General features: G+C 41.5%; 2 protein-coding genes across 2 annotated transcripts; both read right to left on the bottom strand.

Annotated features, from left to right (window-relative positions):
* Window positions 1-1,381: 1,381 nt before the first annotated feature.
* Window positions 1,382-8,165, bottom strand: smpd1 (sphingomyelin phosphodiesterase 1). Its single transcript, XM_054625445.1, has 9 exons — window positions 7,954-8,165; window positions 7,515-7,771; window positions 6,481-6,801; window positions 5,849-6,129; window positions 4,544-4,717; window positions 4,074-4,245; window positions 3,713-3,789; window positions 2,970-3,115; window positions 1,382-2,883 (listed from the first exon to the last, which is right to left on the bottom strand). Exons 2-9 carry the CDS (start codon window positions 7,734-7,736, stop codon window positions 2,465-2,467), a joined length of 1,812 nt encoding a protein of 603 aa, XP_054481420.1. The 5' UTR covers window positions 7,737-7,771; window positions 7,954-8,165; the 3' UTR covers window positions 1,382-2,464.
* Window positions 8,166-9,082: 917 nt separating this feature from the next.
* ilk (integrin-linked kinase) lies at window positions 9,083-16,434 on the bottom strand. Its single transcript, XM_054625719.1, has 13 exons — window positions 16,304-16,434; window positions 15,515-15,673; window positions 13,134-13,299; window positions 12,925-13,020; window positions 12,565-12,661; window positions 12,349-12,432; window positions 12,179-12,264; window positions 11,979-12,088; window positions 10,604-10,731; window positions 10,343-10,464; window positions 10,119-10,218; window positions 9,745-9,875; window positions 9,083-9,602 (listed from the first exon to the last, which is right to left on the bottom strand). Exons 2-13 carry the CDS (start codon window positions 15,601-15,603, stop codon window positions 9,453-9,455), a joined length of 1,359 nt encoding a protein of 452 aa, XP_054481694.1. The 5' UTR covers window positions 15,604-15,673; window positions 16,304-16,434; the 3' UTR covers window positions 9,083-9,452.
* Window positions 16,435-16,592: the final 158 nt, after the last annotated feature.

Below are 16,592 nucleotides of genomic sequence, written 5' to 3' on the forward strand. Positions count from 1 at the left end.
ATCAGGATATGTAACTAGTTTAAATAGCTCAATTAGGATTTAGAAACCCTTAAATGAGTATCTCTGGACTAAAGTTGGACGCCACCCTATTTTGGAAAAATAGTGAAATCTTCAAAATGTGATATTAATCAATCTAATCTTAATCTCAGGGTTGCTACGGAGGTCTTCTCGAGGCGTACATTGACCTATTATTTCATATACACACAATCAAATGATCAAGTTCTTTATAAATGAAATATTTATGAGACAAACTATGTTTCTAAACTACTAAACATAAAATACACAGAATAAAGGGAAAGAATAACAAATAGAATGAAGAGTAAACAGAATAATGAACCACAACTAATGAAAAGGATTGAATGTGACCAGGTAGAATCAGTGACTCATATCATTGACTGATTAATCAACTTTGTCGATTGACGTGTTACATAACATTTTGTTCAAATGATTTAGGAACCTTTCAGCAGCTGAGAGTTTGAGAAGGGAAGGGAAGATTGTGAAGCATCTTTATATTAGTTTAATTTAAAACTAATTTAGATCTTTTGGTCTAAGATATTTATATCTAAGATTATTTTTATTCATTTTAAATTTACTCTTTCATCTCTCGCTCCGTGGCAGTTAATTCGTCTTTTTCTGATATCTTCGTAACCTGGTCGTCTTCTTCGTTGAGGTTCGGCTTGAACCGTTCTTCCTCGTCTTCATCTCTCTCTCTGGGCACGAGGATGAGTCGTCTCTTCACCCCCCTTTGTAGCAGCAGGGGTCATTAGGGCATCTTGGCCAGTTTAAGAGTCGGTTGCTCTCAATATTTGCTGGAATCAATCTTCAGCACGTTGGTGCATCGCAGGTCGGAGCTGCATGGCACATTGGATGACACAGGAGGGCTGTAGTTGGACCAGGAACGGAATACCAGAGAAGAGGCAGAACCACAAGGAAGATCTGGTGTGCAGGATTCAAAGTCAATCAATCATATTTGTAGTATTTCAGAAACCAGGTGGAGGAAGGCACTTCTTCAGGTTCTTGCATCTCATATCGGCTTGAGGTCCTCTCAGCCTGTGGAGAGGTCTCTGCTCACAAAGGCCTTTGAGCCTGCAGATGGACAGAGCTGTCCTAAAACCTGATCAATTAAAGACAGAATTAATTAAACAATTACACAACATAGACAGACATTGTTATCATGACACAGACAGAGCTATGTAGATATACATGTACCTATATGCATAATATATTAATGGATAACATTAATCTTAACATTTCAGCACATTAGTGTCCTGTGTGAGACACAAGAAAGAGGCAGGAAAAATTAAACAAATGTATAGTACTTTTTAATTTGTATTCAATGTTTGTAACCTCAAAGCAAAAAAAAAAACAAGTAGACAAACGGTATCAGATAACATCTTTTATTCATAATTTATACAATCTCATAAATTGTTGCTCATTTTACAAGTTGCATTCCTTGTCATGCTCATGTTACACCACAGGTCACCTTGACTAAGAGCTGATAACCTTCCCATGCTTGTCACACTTTGGATTCTATCAAACCTGAAAGTTAACAAGCCGAACAATAAAAGTGCAGACAGCATTAAACCGCAATGAAAAAAACCAACCAAAAAACTGTTTGAATTTAGCTTTAAAGAAGTCTCTTCTGAGGCAGATGGTGCTCCGATTTAAAGCAAATACTTTACTGGAAAAAAATCTACACAAAAAAAAAAAAAAAAAAAAAAAAACTGATGAAGTCAAAATGACTGTGCAAAGATACCTTTGCTGCTTAATAAACTCCGCAAAGCTCAAACCTGAGAAGTGATTAATCCACCACATTCAATAAACCAAGTGACATACTGATAGGCTTTACAACGCATTGTGGAACAGAAAGTACCGTCACAATTTACAAGAAATTCTCATTCTAGTTTGAATTCTGCTTTAGGATGTTATAAAGCTCATCTTGATAATCCTAAAGGACGAATCATTTTGAGATTTAGTTCAAGCTATTCTCTAGTAGATCATTTTAGAGTCACAAGATTTTTTTAAGGATAGATATGTTTAACATCATTTTTCCTGATACAAGGCACAAAATACAATGAAATTGCAAAAATCATGACTCCTGCAATTCTGTGCATTTCAAGTAAGCACACCACCTTTCAGGACAATTTCGAGCAGCCATTACCAAATTGGCATTTGCAAAACAGCAGTTGACAAACCCAAGGCCTGTTACAATCACAATCAGTTAGATGTCTTTGTAAAAACATTACTGATAACACAAGGCATAACTAAGAGTTCTTCAGACATGTCAGGCTCACAAAATCCATAAACTTTCAGAGATGATCAGTAACTCTTGTGACTTTGCTATTAAACAAATACAATCCTTGTTGAACAAATAGCAGAAGGAAATAATACACTTTTCGGCACAATTTTCAGATTTGGTCATACTTTTTGTGTCACCCAGACAATCATTCCAAACTTCCTCTGGTCAACAGAGGGTTTTTCTAGCAGCCCGTGCCAAGTTTCCTCCATAACCATTGATGTAGTCGCATTGCTCCAGCTCATCGTATCGCCCGCTTTGCAGAAAGCAGAGCATTGTGGTTTTGCATGTCTCCTTGCAGGGCGCCGACACATGTCCTTTATGTCTTAAGTACCAGAACTTCTGAAAAACCCGGTCGTCATTGATAAAGGCCCGCAACAACCCGTCCCAGTCAGAAGGGAACAGACTTTTCAGACCGTATGCCTCGGTGGCGCGGTACAGCAGTGTCCATTTGGGGTTCTGTTTGGGGCTACCTGCCGCTCCTGGACCGTGGTTGACCTCTGTGAGGTTGAGGATGTAAGTTTCATGGTCAAGCACCAGCCTGGAACTGCCTTTGTAATTCCCATCCACGTAGTAGACACGGAAACCTGGAAAGAGAAAAAATAATGACATTATTTAGCTGTGTGTTGCTTCTGAAATGTTGGGAGGTCATTGAACCAGTTTATGAAGTCACCTGGGTTAAGATTAATGTAGGTAGTGACACTGGGCGCGATGAATGCCACTCCCAATGGGCGGGTCATGGTCGCCTCGTCATAAAACATTTGGAACTCATCCATGTGTGTATGGCCAAAAAACTGTGCAGTCACTGTGCTTTCATATCTGGGGAAAAAAAGAAAAAAAAAAAAGAGGATGTTAAACAAGTGACACCTTCACAACTTCTCCCTTCTGTCACATTCAGCAACTTCAACCACAGTAGGTCACTGAACTTTGAAAATAAATAAAAATAAACTAAAGCTGACACACATAACCACAAAAAAAGAAATCAGATCTAGCCATGCAAACGATGAGGAAGTGACATAAGCGTTGCTAGTAATAAGTCACATTTTTATTTGACTAAAACCTGTGCAAATTATCCAAAGAGCCCCAGACTATTAACACTATGGATTGATATATAATATACTGGCATTATACTGAAAGTAGATGGCAGCTAGAATATTGATGCAGAAGTTATGAAACCGACAGTGGGGAAATGAATGTTCCACATTACATTCAACGGTTTGAAACATCTATTGGACACTCACATCGTATATTAACAGGATACCACTGCTGAGTGCTCAGAACTTCAAGTCCTCAGTGACAACAGCAAGTAAACAAGGCACAAAAAAGATGCACTGCTCCTCCAATTGTCTTTACTGCACTACAGCAATGTCACACTGTTCTGAGGCATCTTCAAGTTTAAATGATCAATGTAGCTACCTGTTGACAATGTGATAGTAGTTCCAGCTCCAGCTGCCAAGACACAGGCCAGGTGGAATGTGACCAATTATATGCACCTAAAAATAAAAAAATAAAAATTAAAAAAAAGCATATGACAGCACATAGAAGACATGTATTGCACCAATAAAAACAAAAAGAAATGTTTTATTGCAATCTCATGCTCAATACCAGCAACTATAGGGAAGTGAAATAGAAAAGCCATAGAGACTTTACCCACATCTAGAATGCAGCACGTAACTTCGGTGGAACATGGACCACATTAAGAGTTGGATTGGCTTCACATTGTTAAGTGACCAAACAGGCCCAATGTCTCCAGTCATCCTTTTGCTTCTCTACTCACCTTCTCTCCCTTGTCCTCACTCTCCTGGAGAATGTGGACCAGCCACTGCAGCTGGTTAGCAGGATCAGTGGAGTTCACCATCAGCCAGAAGTTTTCTCGAGCACAAAAGTTCATGTTGAGAGAGACCACCCTCAGGCCAGGCTGAATCTCCACCGTGTAGAATCCTCCATATCTGAAATTCAAATCAGGAGACTTAGTTGAAGGACTCAAAGATAATTTCAGCATTGGATGGCCCATCAAAATTGAAAATCCTCTTTATAGGGAACAATATTCTGAGAAATGTGACTAATTCTGATTGCAAAAAAAAAATGTGTATGAAAACTATAACAAAAGGTAAAACAAACATCTGACAAAAACAACTTCCTGATCTAAAATAAACCCTTTGCTTTGTTACCTACACCTGATCTACAGGGTGGCATGACCTGCAAAGCACTGTCACACAATACATTTGTTATGATAAAAATATGCACCTTAAAGTCTTCAAAGCCTGCTCTGGTAACCATGGTGCCCATTCCTCCGCCATTGTATTGTAGAGCCAGGCGCAGGATCTGTTGCCATGAACGAATGGTGGGGGGAAGCTGTTCACTGGTGTACTCTCATGGTTCCCTATAGCAGGGTAAACTATCACCTTAGGCCCCAGGTGTCTGGACAGAAGATAGTGGGAAAGAGAGTCAATAGCTGTTTGGATCTATTCTAGAGGCCTGTACTATGAAGCATGATTCAGGGTCAGCGAGGCAACTTATGGTTCAACACTGGGTTTTAGGGTTACCGCGCTGGTTTGTTCACTTCTTACCAGGGTACATCGCCGTGGTAACTTATGCTGCACACCTGACCTGCTTCAAAAGTAGGTTATGTTCAAGATAACAGATCAAAGTGTATAAAAGCACCACTTACTGACCAATCAAAGCTCTGTGCAGGGATCATCAGAGGGTCTTGGGAGGACAAGAGTGTGCTTTTTGGCTTTCCCAAGCCACTATTTTTATGCGAGAGTTCTACACAAATATCACACTTCTTATTACGTACTGCAGCTGCTCTTACAAATCAAGTACTGTTGCATGCAGTATGCATTCAATTGGGACATCCTACTTTGGCTTTACATTGCACCCTGAACTTCAACCCTCGTGCTCATATACCTGCTGTGCAGAGGACTGTGCGTCAGAATAGGGTTAGCCCTAACCCGGTCTTTTAGCCTGAATTATGCGTTTAACTTCTTTGTACTGGTCTAGGATTTTTGTTTGCCCTTAGTTTGAAAAATGTGTTGCTCTGCTGATAGTAGTCTTGTTTATGTTTTTGAATGATCATACACTGCAAACACCGCCCATGTTATGTGAATAAGTTCAGGGCAACATTTTGAAACCTGGGTTGACTTACAGGGTTGATAACCACAGTTGGTTATCAACCGCTTAACTCCACAGCGGTTGTTACCGTTGGTGAAGCCAGATTTATCAAAGAGATATCCTAGGTATGTAAACTTGCTTCGTAGTACAGCCCTCAAGTAACACATGACAAACACCAGACATAACGCAGCAGCAAATACCAGCCCATATGTAATCAGTGTGTTTTTAGTCAGAGTACAAGGCCCCCCCCCCAGATTCAATTCACACAACTGCTTTATCCAGAAATTCCAATAGCATTACCAATAACATGGATATTCTATTAAATACTAGCTCAGTGGTACAGTCATCAGCAGTAATGGCTAGAGTACACATCCACTATGTTATGTGTAAAAGGAGCAATTACATTTATCTTATGTCAAGGAATGTTAGGAAAATTACTTGTGGATGAGCCTGGAGATGCCTGTAAGCTCTGACAGCTGCTGATTCCTGGTCTGAGACCAAACGTTGTGCGCTGGTATGTCTCCGGTCCAGTAGACCCAGTCCCAGGGTCCGTCTCTGGCTGCATTTTCCATGAGGTTCTCCACTGTCCGTAGAGGCAGGTCACACTTACTGTAGGTACCCCAGTACCCAGCCTCCATCTTTCGCCAGCTGGGAGAGCCCGAGTCGTTACGACAACACAGAGGGTCCTTGCAGTCTCCAGCGCTGCCGGCTGAATACTCCTGTCAGTGGAGAAAAGCAGGGCTTGATCCAAAGCAAAGTCAGGTGACCAAAAAAACTCCAATCGATTTCTTGTTAGTCATTCCAAATTCCCTGGGAAAACAACTTTACTTTCAAGTTAAATCAGTAACTTCCCCTTTTGTTTTCGGAGGGTAGATTGTGGTCCCTGAAACTGCATTTAATGCACACATGTTGTGATAGATTAACATTGAGGCACTACAAATAAAATTGCATATTATTAAAATCACACAAGTAAAGAAGGGGGGGTTTAACCAAATTTGCCAGTATCAAACAGATAACCAGCACTTATTTCCTTTAAATTCTGCTTTGGTTAATCTCTCAGTGACACTCACCTGGTCCCAGTGGATGTCAGTTAGGAACAGGACCCTGCTCTGTGGAGAGCCAGGTTTGGGAAGGGAGGGTGGCGTAACAGGGGGCTTTGGGGCCTTTGGCAGGGTGATGTTCCATGGGGCATAGATGTCAAATTTGCCACAGGAAGAGCCAACAAGCAGGGCGCACGCTTCTGTGGGCCACAGCAAGGACTCCTGCAGAGCCCGGATGAAGTCATCCCTGAACAACTCCGTTATGTCTCGACACACCTGCTCTTCGGCCAGATGGAGAAGGATACATGCCGCCCTTACGGCGCGTGCCACTCGCTCTTCATTTATGTCACTCTAGGAGAGAGGTAACAAAAAGGCAGAGCAGGATGAGAGAAGGTGTGCAAATACAATTAAATAAGATTACGTTAAAAAAAGTCCTTAGACATGATGCTTACAAACTTCCTGAAAAACAAGTCACGCTGAAATCAGTTTGCACCTACAGTTTCAATTTACCAGACCACAGTGTAATGCTTGACATTATATACAATTAACAATGTTGGATAAGTGCAGCACTCAATTATAGTTCTTTCACTTTTTATTTGAATATAAAAAAAAAAAATCTGTTCATTAACAAGGCATATTTTTTAGGTCAACCTCTGTAAGCCATTGACAGACAGACAGACACACACACACAGAACTGGACTTTCCCCATATGTGGGTGAGTGTCACATCCACATTTGGCCCAAAAATTCAGTGGTAGACATGATAAATCAATACAATCCAACAAAAATACAGAGTGATCCTTAAAGTTAAATAAACACCTTTTTTTTTTTTTTAGCAGTTGCATTTCAAATTAAACAATATACCCTTTTTAAAGATAGCAAGGTTGTTTTTTATTAAACTACATTATTTGTACCTACTTAACCAGCAACTTAGACTACATGAAGAGAACAAGATGTATCAAAACCACCTTGCAAGTGAAGTGAAGTGTAACTGCGTTTATAAATACACATTCTCAACATCCTCTTTATTAACCCGAGTAAAGAGACAAATGCTCAAAACACTACCAGGAGGGCGACGTCGAGGATGGTGAAGATTCCTTTGCACAGCTGACAGGAGACATTCCTCCAGTTAAAGCCCACACTTCGACGGCTTAGCTGCTCCATGAACACCAGCTTGGGCTGGTCTGAGGTCGGTGCAGGATGACAAGAGCCCAAACCCGGCAGCAGTACAAGCACAGTGCAGGTGATCAGCCCAAAGCAAGGCAGCAGCAGCGGCAGCAGCTTCATCGTGCTGAGTCCTCCGAGAAATGTGTGTGAGCAGCCTGTGTGAGGGGGACAAAGCAGACAAAAGGGGGACAAAGCAGACAAAAGGGCGACAAAGCGTCAAGGAAGTAACACCCAGAGGTGCAGTTTCACACTTCAAATGTGAGAAGAGATGACTCAAACACATTTTTAAAACAAGTTAGCGAGTCTTTTTTTTTTTGCAGCTGACGCGTCACGTTACCTGCGAATAAAGTGCAGACCGGACCGGACCGGACCCCGGACGGTCCTCGTCGTCTGACCCGAGTGAGGGGGCACAAACACGGTCAGGAGATTGAACACAGTCCCGTTGTTCCCACTTCCGAAAACTGTCAATCGACTTCCACGCTGCTTGTTTTGAACGTGAGAAGCTCTCTGCTCGCTCTTGTATAAGTCACGGAAAGTCAGCTGATTTATCACGTGCCACACTTTTTTTTTTTTTTTTTTTTTTTTTTTTTTTTCACCTCCTTTCATGCAGAGCAGATTGTAACACGCTGCAGCTGGTAGATCACTTCAGGAGAGAATGCATTGAGCTTTACAAGCTTTCACAGCTGCAGTCATTAGTTTGGTTGGTGCACCAGATACACAGTTGCTTGATCTGAAGACAGTTTATCTAACTATGAACCCAGATTATACCACATACCCATACCAATATACATCATCTCAACATAACCATCTCAACATAACCAACAGAGCCTTCTCCATAGCTGGAACTCTCTCCCCAAACACATCCGAGACTGCAATGATCTTTCAATGTTCAAATCAGAAATCAGAAACTCACCTTTAATGTCTGACTAATGCTGTGTGTTTTAAGTTTTAAGTTTTTAAGTGTGTAGCTTTTAATGCTGATTTTAAATGTCTGTAAAGCGTCTTTGAGTACTCTGAAAAGCGCTCTATAAATAAAATAAAAATGTATTATTATTATTATTATTATTTATTTGATTTGAATATGTCACTAACGGATCATACAAAGCTATTCAATTATATTATTGTTTTCTTTGAGAAATCTGCATCCACAGCCTGTGAGCTGAGTTTGAAGGTTAATTATTGACATTAGAACAAGTGATTTGACAGTCAATTTTAACCACATGATCCACTAACTGTAAGTGTCCTTGAAGCTTTCAGCCCCATCTTGTGGCCTTCATTGGTGGAGTGAGTATGCTCAATGAACAACTGAACTACAAAATAAATCATCTCAATATCAAACTCTATCCACTGAAGAAAGCAACAAGATTTGGCTGAAAACTTTCCAGCAATCGGACCTTGTGCTATGAATTATTTTTGTATAAACTGATTGGCGCATAATAAAAAAAATAAAAAATAAAGAACAAGGATTTGTCATAAATATAAAACATTTATTGTATTGGTATTAGCTTACGTGTATAAAAGCATTGTTTCTATACACTTTTCTTTGGATCTGTTTCTGTCTGACTCACTCATATAATCCACATTGGATTCAAAAGTTTGCCAATATATCAGTGAACATATTTCAGCCATAATAAATGAGCACATAGGCTAAAGAACATGTATACCTCAAATTTAATTTATACAAAAAACAGCAAAATAATACTTTTGTTTAAGTTGTGTAGCGAAAGTGGTCTCAGACATTATTTACAGTGGCTTAGCAGATACATTATTGAAGTGAAGTGGTTTGATGATAAAACAAACATTGTAACAAGAGTGTACAGGTTTCTGTGAAGGCTTTCACTTGTCTTGCATCTTCTCCAGAATGGGGACGATCATGTCGAACTTGGGTCTCTTGGCTGGGTCTTCGTTCATGCAGAGCCTCATCAGCTTACAGATATGAGGGGAAATCCCTGGTGGAATGGTTGGCCGAAGACCTTCGAGAGCCACCTGAGGAATGGGGAGGGGGATACAAAGTTAAAAACCTGTAATAAACTCTATATGTTGAAGGTATGGAGCTGTATTTATGAGGGATACAGACACCTGAGAATACAAACAAGCCAGTGGGTCGATAAATACCACACCCACTCACCTTCATGCCTATCTCCATTTGTGAGAGGTCCGCAAAGGGGACCTCTCTGGTAACCAGCTCCCACAGTAACACAGCAAAACTCCACATGTCAGCAGATCTTCTGTTGATGTCTTCAGGCCTCTTTTGCAGGGCTGCAAACAAGAAAGACAAAGACACATTTACAAACACGATAGGATAACTTATTTCTTGGTTTGTTTTCATTCTGTAACACAGCAACACACCAGATGACTACCACTTAACTGGGAACTAAATTATACAGTACAGCATGTTCCTTACTACATGACTCATAAAGTCTGAGAAGAAGGCTTTATGAGAGGTGGAAGTAGGCGGATGGCAGGAGAACAAAGAAGGAAAAAAAGAAGGAATATATATACCTTCAGGGGCCATCCATGCTGGGGAGTACATACGACCAGGACACTGGAAGGAGAACTTAGCATCTGCCATGCTTACTCTGGCTGTCATGTCCTCATCAATCTGCAAATCAAATGCCCGGCTAGTCAACGAGTCACGGGATCACCTTTATTGTGAGTTGGCGTAGAGGCAGTAATAAACTAAAATCTTATTGCTAGTATTTGTGGACAGTAAAGTAGTGTCTTACCATGACATGCTTACTGTTGAGGTAAAGCCGTGAAACCATTGGCTCTAAGGTGTGAAGGAAAGCCATGCCACTGGCAATGTCCAATGCAAACTTCACCGCTTGGCTTTGGTCGACCACCAGAGCTGAGGAGGAAGACGCAGGAGGAGGGGAGAAAAGTTAAAAGTATGATGGGGTGAGGATGGGTGTGTGGTGCCATCCATCTACAGTAGCAATCCTCAGCAATAGTGTTTTCCACTTTGTATATAAATGCAAAGTACTTACTAGTGCCCTGGTGCAGTATGTTGAAGAGGGATCCGTATGGCATGTAGTGGGTAATGATGATGGGGTGAGGGGATGGAGGTGACTGACAGGCCCCAAGGACAGGCAGAATGTTTGGATGAGAAAAAATCCTATGGAGACATGATAGAAACAGAGAATGTAAATGTTAAAAAGTACACAGTCATATATTCTTAAAACATGGAGGCCTTTCTCAGATGATTAAGAATAAACAACTGTGCTGTGGGGAGGAAACCGCATTAGAGAAAACCAATTAAGACAAGAAATGTCATAAAAAGTTGAACTGAATGAAGAAAAGTCTTCAAGAACCCATGCACCACAATTGTATCATCTTTTTGCCCTTTAACGTTAAACTGAAGCTCTTTTATGTTTGCAGTACATGTCAGATTATATGTATCCTTTGAATTTTTCAGCACATACTCACCCCAAGTACTTTCATGTGTGCTACAATTCTTAAGAGAACTGAAGCCAACATGAAAGCACACTGCCAAGTTCTCCCAATTCCACACTCAGCCTTCCTGCTGCGGGGTCATTCTTTGAATTGTCCTGCTCAAAGGATTCTTCATTTTTGTCCTATTAAGGTTTTGTTGAGAGTTTTATTTTCTGTCACTTAAAAGTTGGTCTGAAGTTGGTTGGAGTGATTAAACACGGGCCAATTTAGGTATATGTTAAAATGCTTCCCTTTATGTTGTGTTTGATTTACACTGTTAGATATAACATCATTTTATGTTGTGATTTGTTTTGATGAATTAGGCTATTTCTGTGTGAATACACGTCACACTTGCTTGTGAGTTGCTTCTTTAAAATGAGCAACAAAACACAGCCATAAATGTGTCAATAATGATTCACTAAATTCAGAGGTCTGTGTGGGGGCACACTGAAACTTAATGTTTGCTGTGATGGATGGAGGTTTGTGGAATTTGTTTTTCACATTGTAGAGTAGAGCACATCCCACATTAGACAGCTGCCAAGAACTGTAATATCACAAAACCATCCATAACCCACTCCTTGACCTCTAACAATATGAAAAACCTTCTCCTTGTTGCACAAGAATCCGGCACCAGATCATAAATTATCTTTGACCACAGACACTCGATCACATCCTTCCTCACATTAGGACTTTGTTTACCAGGATGTGATAGTCATTCCAAATGCTCATAGACTGCGTATGGTTCATACAAACAGGCTCTGAAGAACCAGACAGCAGAACCAAATGCATTAGCCTTAGTTTATACAAGAAAAACAGATTGACGGCACGTGATCACATGAAGTCCAGACATCTCAAGAAATACCCTTAAGGGTCAACCAAAACCACCACCTTTACCTTTACATTGTTAAAAAAAAACGATGTGTAAATTACCTGAGTTTCGGATGCTCCTCGTTGAAGTCTCTGCTCTTCCTGGTGGTCCAGTCTCTCACCTGAAGCACCTTCACTATAATCTCATCCCCTTGCCACCGACCCTGCCATAACTGCAGACAGAACACATGGGCGGGTAAACAACTGGGGAACTAAAAATAAATTGAAAAAGACTGCAACAGCAGTAAAGGAGTGCAACTGACCTCTCCAGATTGATTTTCATTGATCTTTGCCAGGAGCGAAAGCTGCTTATAATCAATACCAGCCTGCTTGTTGAGGGTACCATTACCTGGAAGAGCCAAAACGGGAATAATCAAACATCCTGAGTGGATTTGATGATTTGTACCTTTCATGGAGTGAATTTTTTACTCACGAGGTCGTGTTCGCATGGTTCCCTTCCAGAACGTTTCCTTATAGGGTACTTTGATCATACTCTGGCCCATTTTCTCTGCCTTTTCTACATAAAAGAAATAACGATACAAAAATATTTTTTATATATATATATAATATTATTTTTCCAGTATAATTATTTACTTTTCCTAAGGAATAAACCTGTAGGGATGTTAAAAGCCCATAAATGACCTCTGACCTTGAAGCAGCTGTCTCAGGTGAGGCTTGCCCTTGTCCAGAGGTGTCTGTCCATACCTGTTACATACACACACCTGGGCACCACTGGTCACCAAGTCCTAATAAAGAGGGGTTATGGGTAGGTTAGGTTTTGGATTAAAAGCAAAGACACTGACAAAAAAGTGCACTGTAGTGTCAGTTCCTCCCCAGAAGAGGGCATTTTCAGCACAACAGATTCTGCTTAAAGAACAGGAGTGTCTGTGTGTGTGTGTGTGTGTGTGTGTGTGTGTGTGTGTGTGTGTGTGTGTGTGTGTGTGTGTGTGTGTGTGTGTGTGTGTGTGTGTGTGTGTGTGTGTGTGTGTGTGTGTGTGTTGTACTGCACCTCTGCCACTTCGTCTTGGCCCCAGAAGCAGGCGTAGTGAAGTGGCGTGTTTCCATGCTCGTTGACTGTATTGGGGTCGGCTTTGCACTGAATCAGCTGGCATTCACAGGTCACAGAGTGAGAAAAATAAGTAACAAAGCAAGTTTTCTCCCCTCAGACAATGTAAACAAATATTGAACGGTCCAGTTGTAACCATATCGTGGATTTACCTTTGCCACAATGTCTCTATGTCCGTGACTGGCAGCCAAATGTAATGGAGTATCATCTCCCCGGTTCATCACATTAATACGAGCACCTCGCATGATGAGCATGTCGACAACTCCGCTCCTCCCTTCCCTGCAAGCCCAGTGGAGGGGGCTGAAGCCATGGTCATCACTAGAACACAAGACACACGGTGAGAATGAAGAGCAAAGGAGGACGCTATGATGAACCTGCTTTATAAACACTTTAAGGTCTAATAAGAATGTTTTTTATAAAATGACAATACTTGGGAAAAATGCATAGGGTGCTCTTTTAACAACTCTGAGCATATACAAGCTGTCGCAATACAAAACTGTGTGGTTTGCTCTTCGCCACACAGCCACACATGTTCTCACAGGTTCTCACAACCACTACCTACTAATCTTTATTTAGCACATTTCCTCGTGCTGCCGGCAGCCTTTACCCATCTGACGACGGGCCTGGTGATAAATATGTCCGTGCAAGCCGGAATGCCTGCTAACAAATGCAAAGACGCAGACAGCGTACATAGCACTGCTGCAGTCTACAAGGAGCCAAGCTATCACCTCTGTGTTACTGAAGCCTTCACCCAAGTGACTCCTTTTTGCATTAGCTGACCCCGGAGCAGCTGCTTAGGGCTTCTCACAAGTCCCTGCAAAGCCACAAGCTCTACACTTTGTTTAATAGGAAATAGCTGCACTACTAGCTCGCACTGAAGTGAAATAGCAGTTAGTCACATTCTCTGTCAATTCTGATCCAGCTCTGTGGACAGACAGTTAATAGTCGGACCAACCCTGTGTGCTATAAAAAGTACCATGGGGGGAAAAAAACTCAGGAACAACAGAGCGGAAAATACACAGTGGAATTCTCTGCAACACATTCTCTGAGAGTCTCCTTCTCTCTTCTTCACTGTGTCTTCCTGTGTAACTCACTCCAGCACACACACACACACACACCCACACACCCACGCACAAACAGCTCCCAGGGGAGATCTGAATGGTATTTAATAATTGTCCCACTGGATTCCTTTTCCAGTTCCTACTATCAGCATCAAAAATGGGAGAAAAAGCACATTTTCTCACCAACACAACACTAAGTACAAATTATTGGATACCCTGAAGAAAAGAAAGACACGGACACAGTTTAGTCTCAACAGCTAAAGCAGGCCTCCAGCATAATGACTGGTCTCTCAGATGTTTATGTGGGACTGCAGCTAGCTGCCTGAGAAGCTCTGTCAGCGAGGGCCTGGCCCTGTATGGAGCTGAACAGAGGAAATGGCCTTGGCTGTTGCGTGGTTGGCTAGCAGCTCTGCAGCCCTCAAAGTCAACGTCAACAAACTGCACATATATGGCCTGGCCTAAGAATGAGGTCTTTAGCAATGAGATCTTGTAGCTCCCTTCTGGCAAGGAAATTGTGTTAACAGGCAGAAGTGCTCTGATTAGTCTAAACATTGCTTTAAAAAGGCTGCAACTCATGTCCATTATAAGTTCAAGTATCACTAATTAATTAATTATTATTACATTTTTTTTCTCCCCTATTAAAGGGTTTTTGTAGGGAAGTTTTTCCTGTGCCAATGTGAGTGTCCGGGACGGAGGATGTTGTATGTGTACAGATGATAAAGCCCTCTGAGGCCAACTTGTGATTTGTGATTTTGGGCTATACATAATAAATTAAATCGAATTGAAATAGAAAAAAAGCCCTAACTTGTTCCTAGACAACAGTCAGACATCTTCAAACTGGTTGTTTTGCCTCTCCAACAGTATAAAACTCCAAACTCCTAAAGTTCTACTAAGTCATTTCAGCACTATAATCAAAAGTGTCTGTGTGATTTTCCAGATGAGTTTTTAGGGTTATATTCTGCTGCCTGAATCACGAAATTACGTCATTGCACAACCTCCACAAATCACCCACTGCTTTTAGACGCTCACAGTTTTTGGGGATGACATCATAAGGAGAGAAATCCAAGGAGAAGAGGGAAAAACGACTGGACTGGAATTACCAAAGCTGAGTGATGTTCAGCAGTGCAGGGAGAGCACAATATGGAAACTATTTGACCACCTCTAATGTGCCAAGGACTGCTTTGTATGCACACACACACACACACACACACACACACACACACACACACACACACACACACACACACACACACACACACACACACACACACACACACACACACACAAGCACAGACTCACTTACCAGCCATACCAAATGTGGTACGTTTGCTATTAAGTCAGCCCCATTCATTAGAGGACTGTACTCAATTTGTTATTGCGCAGACTTCACAGCGAGATCGAGATGATAAAGTCGGTCGTCTTCAAAGCTTCGTGAATATGACTGAAGTGTGTGCAGATAATAATCCGCTTACCCCAAGTTGAGGTCATTCTCTGTGTTGTCCAACCACAGACGGACAGCAACAGAATTCCCTTCTCGACACTGAGTGAAGATGTCATCCATGCTTATGCTGTGGGTTGCCTCTCTGGAACGTTTGCTCTTTCAATCTCTTTTGAGATCAGGAACATGTAGCCTGCAAAAGTTGGTAAAAACAAAGACTCCTTGAATAAGAGAGTTTGTGTTTTCCCCTCCTGAATAACTATGGCAAATACATATGTTCAAATGATTTTCTTATGCACTGTACATCTTCCAGGGCTGCTTTTTGGCAGGCAAACAGAGACAGTGATTGATGTCTAATGTCACTTATTATATTAAGTCATTGTCCATAATATCAAATGAACGTATTCATTCCCCAAGGTGTTGACATATGTCTCACGTCTGTACTTTATGTTTTGTCTTTTAGTCATATGGTAACAGCACATTCCTTAAAAATCATTAACAGTAAACCAAACTTTAAGTCATAGCCTCATGGTTGTTAAATGCAACATTTACACCATCTGATGCGCAAAGACGCATAAAAAGCCAGACAGAGTCCATAGAAATGAAATTATGAGGAAGAAAAAAAAAAGCTGTACATTGCCACATTTCCCCTTGGCTCTATCCACCCCCGTTTAAAACAGGGTGGGCTGGCCTTTTGAGATCACTTTGAAAATCTATTGTTAAAAAAGTCAAAGTCAATTCGGACACCCATAACAACACTTCAAGCAGCCGCAATAGGAAAAGAAAACTAGTTCACATACAAAAACGTTCTCAAAACTCTTACCAGCTGCGGATAGATCGGTTTCTTTTTTTGTTGTATATCCCGAAAGTCGGTCGTCTCCTGAAAATGTAAGAGCAGGGAATAGTCGGTCGGAGTCCACGCCCCGCTCCTACGAGTTGATGTTGGCTACTGGTGAGAAGTTGGAGGAGCTCTGCTACTGGCAGCGCACGTCCCGGGACACTGACAACTAACAGCGCCGCAACAGCGCCCCCTGCTGGGGAGGGGAAAGGCAGTCACGAGTGCATGCAGAGGCAGGCGCAACTGCAAGGGGCCGAAAATACCGAGCTCAGGT

This window comes from Anoplopoma fimbria, chromosome 24, assembly GCF_027596085.1.
Source record: "Anoplopoma fimbria isolate UVic2021 breed Golden Eagle Sablefish chromosome 24, Afim_UVic_2022, whole genome shotgun sequence".
Taxonomy (NCBI): Eukaryota; Metazoa; Chordata; class Actinopteri; order Perciformes; family Anoplopomatidae; genus Anoplopoma; species Anoplopoma fimbria.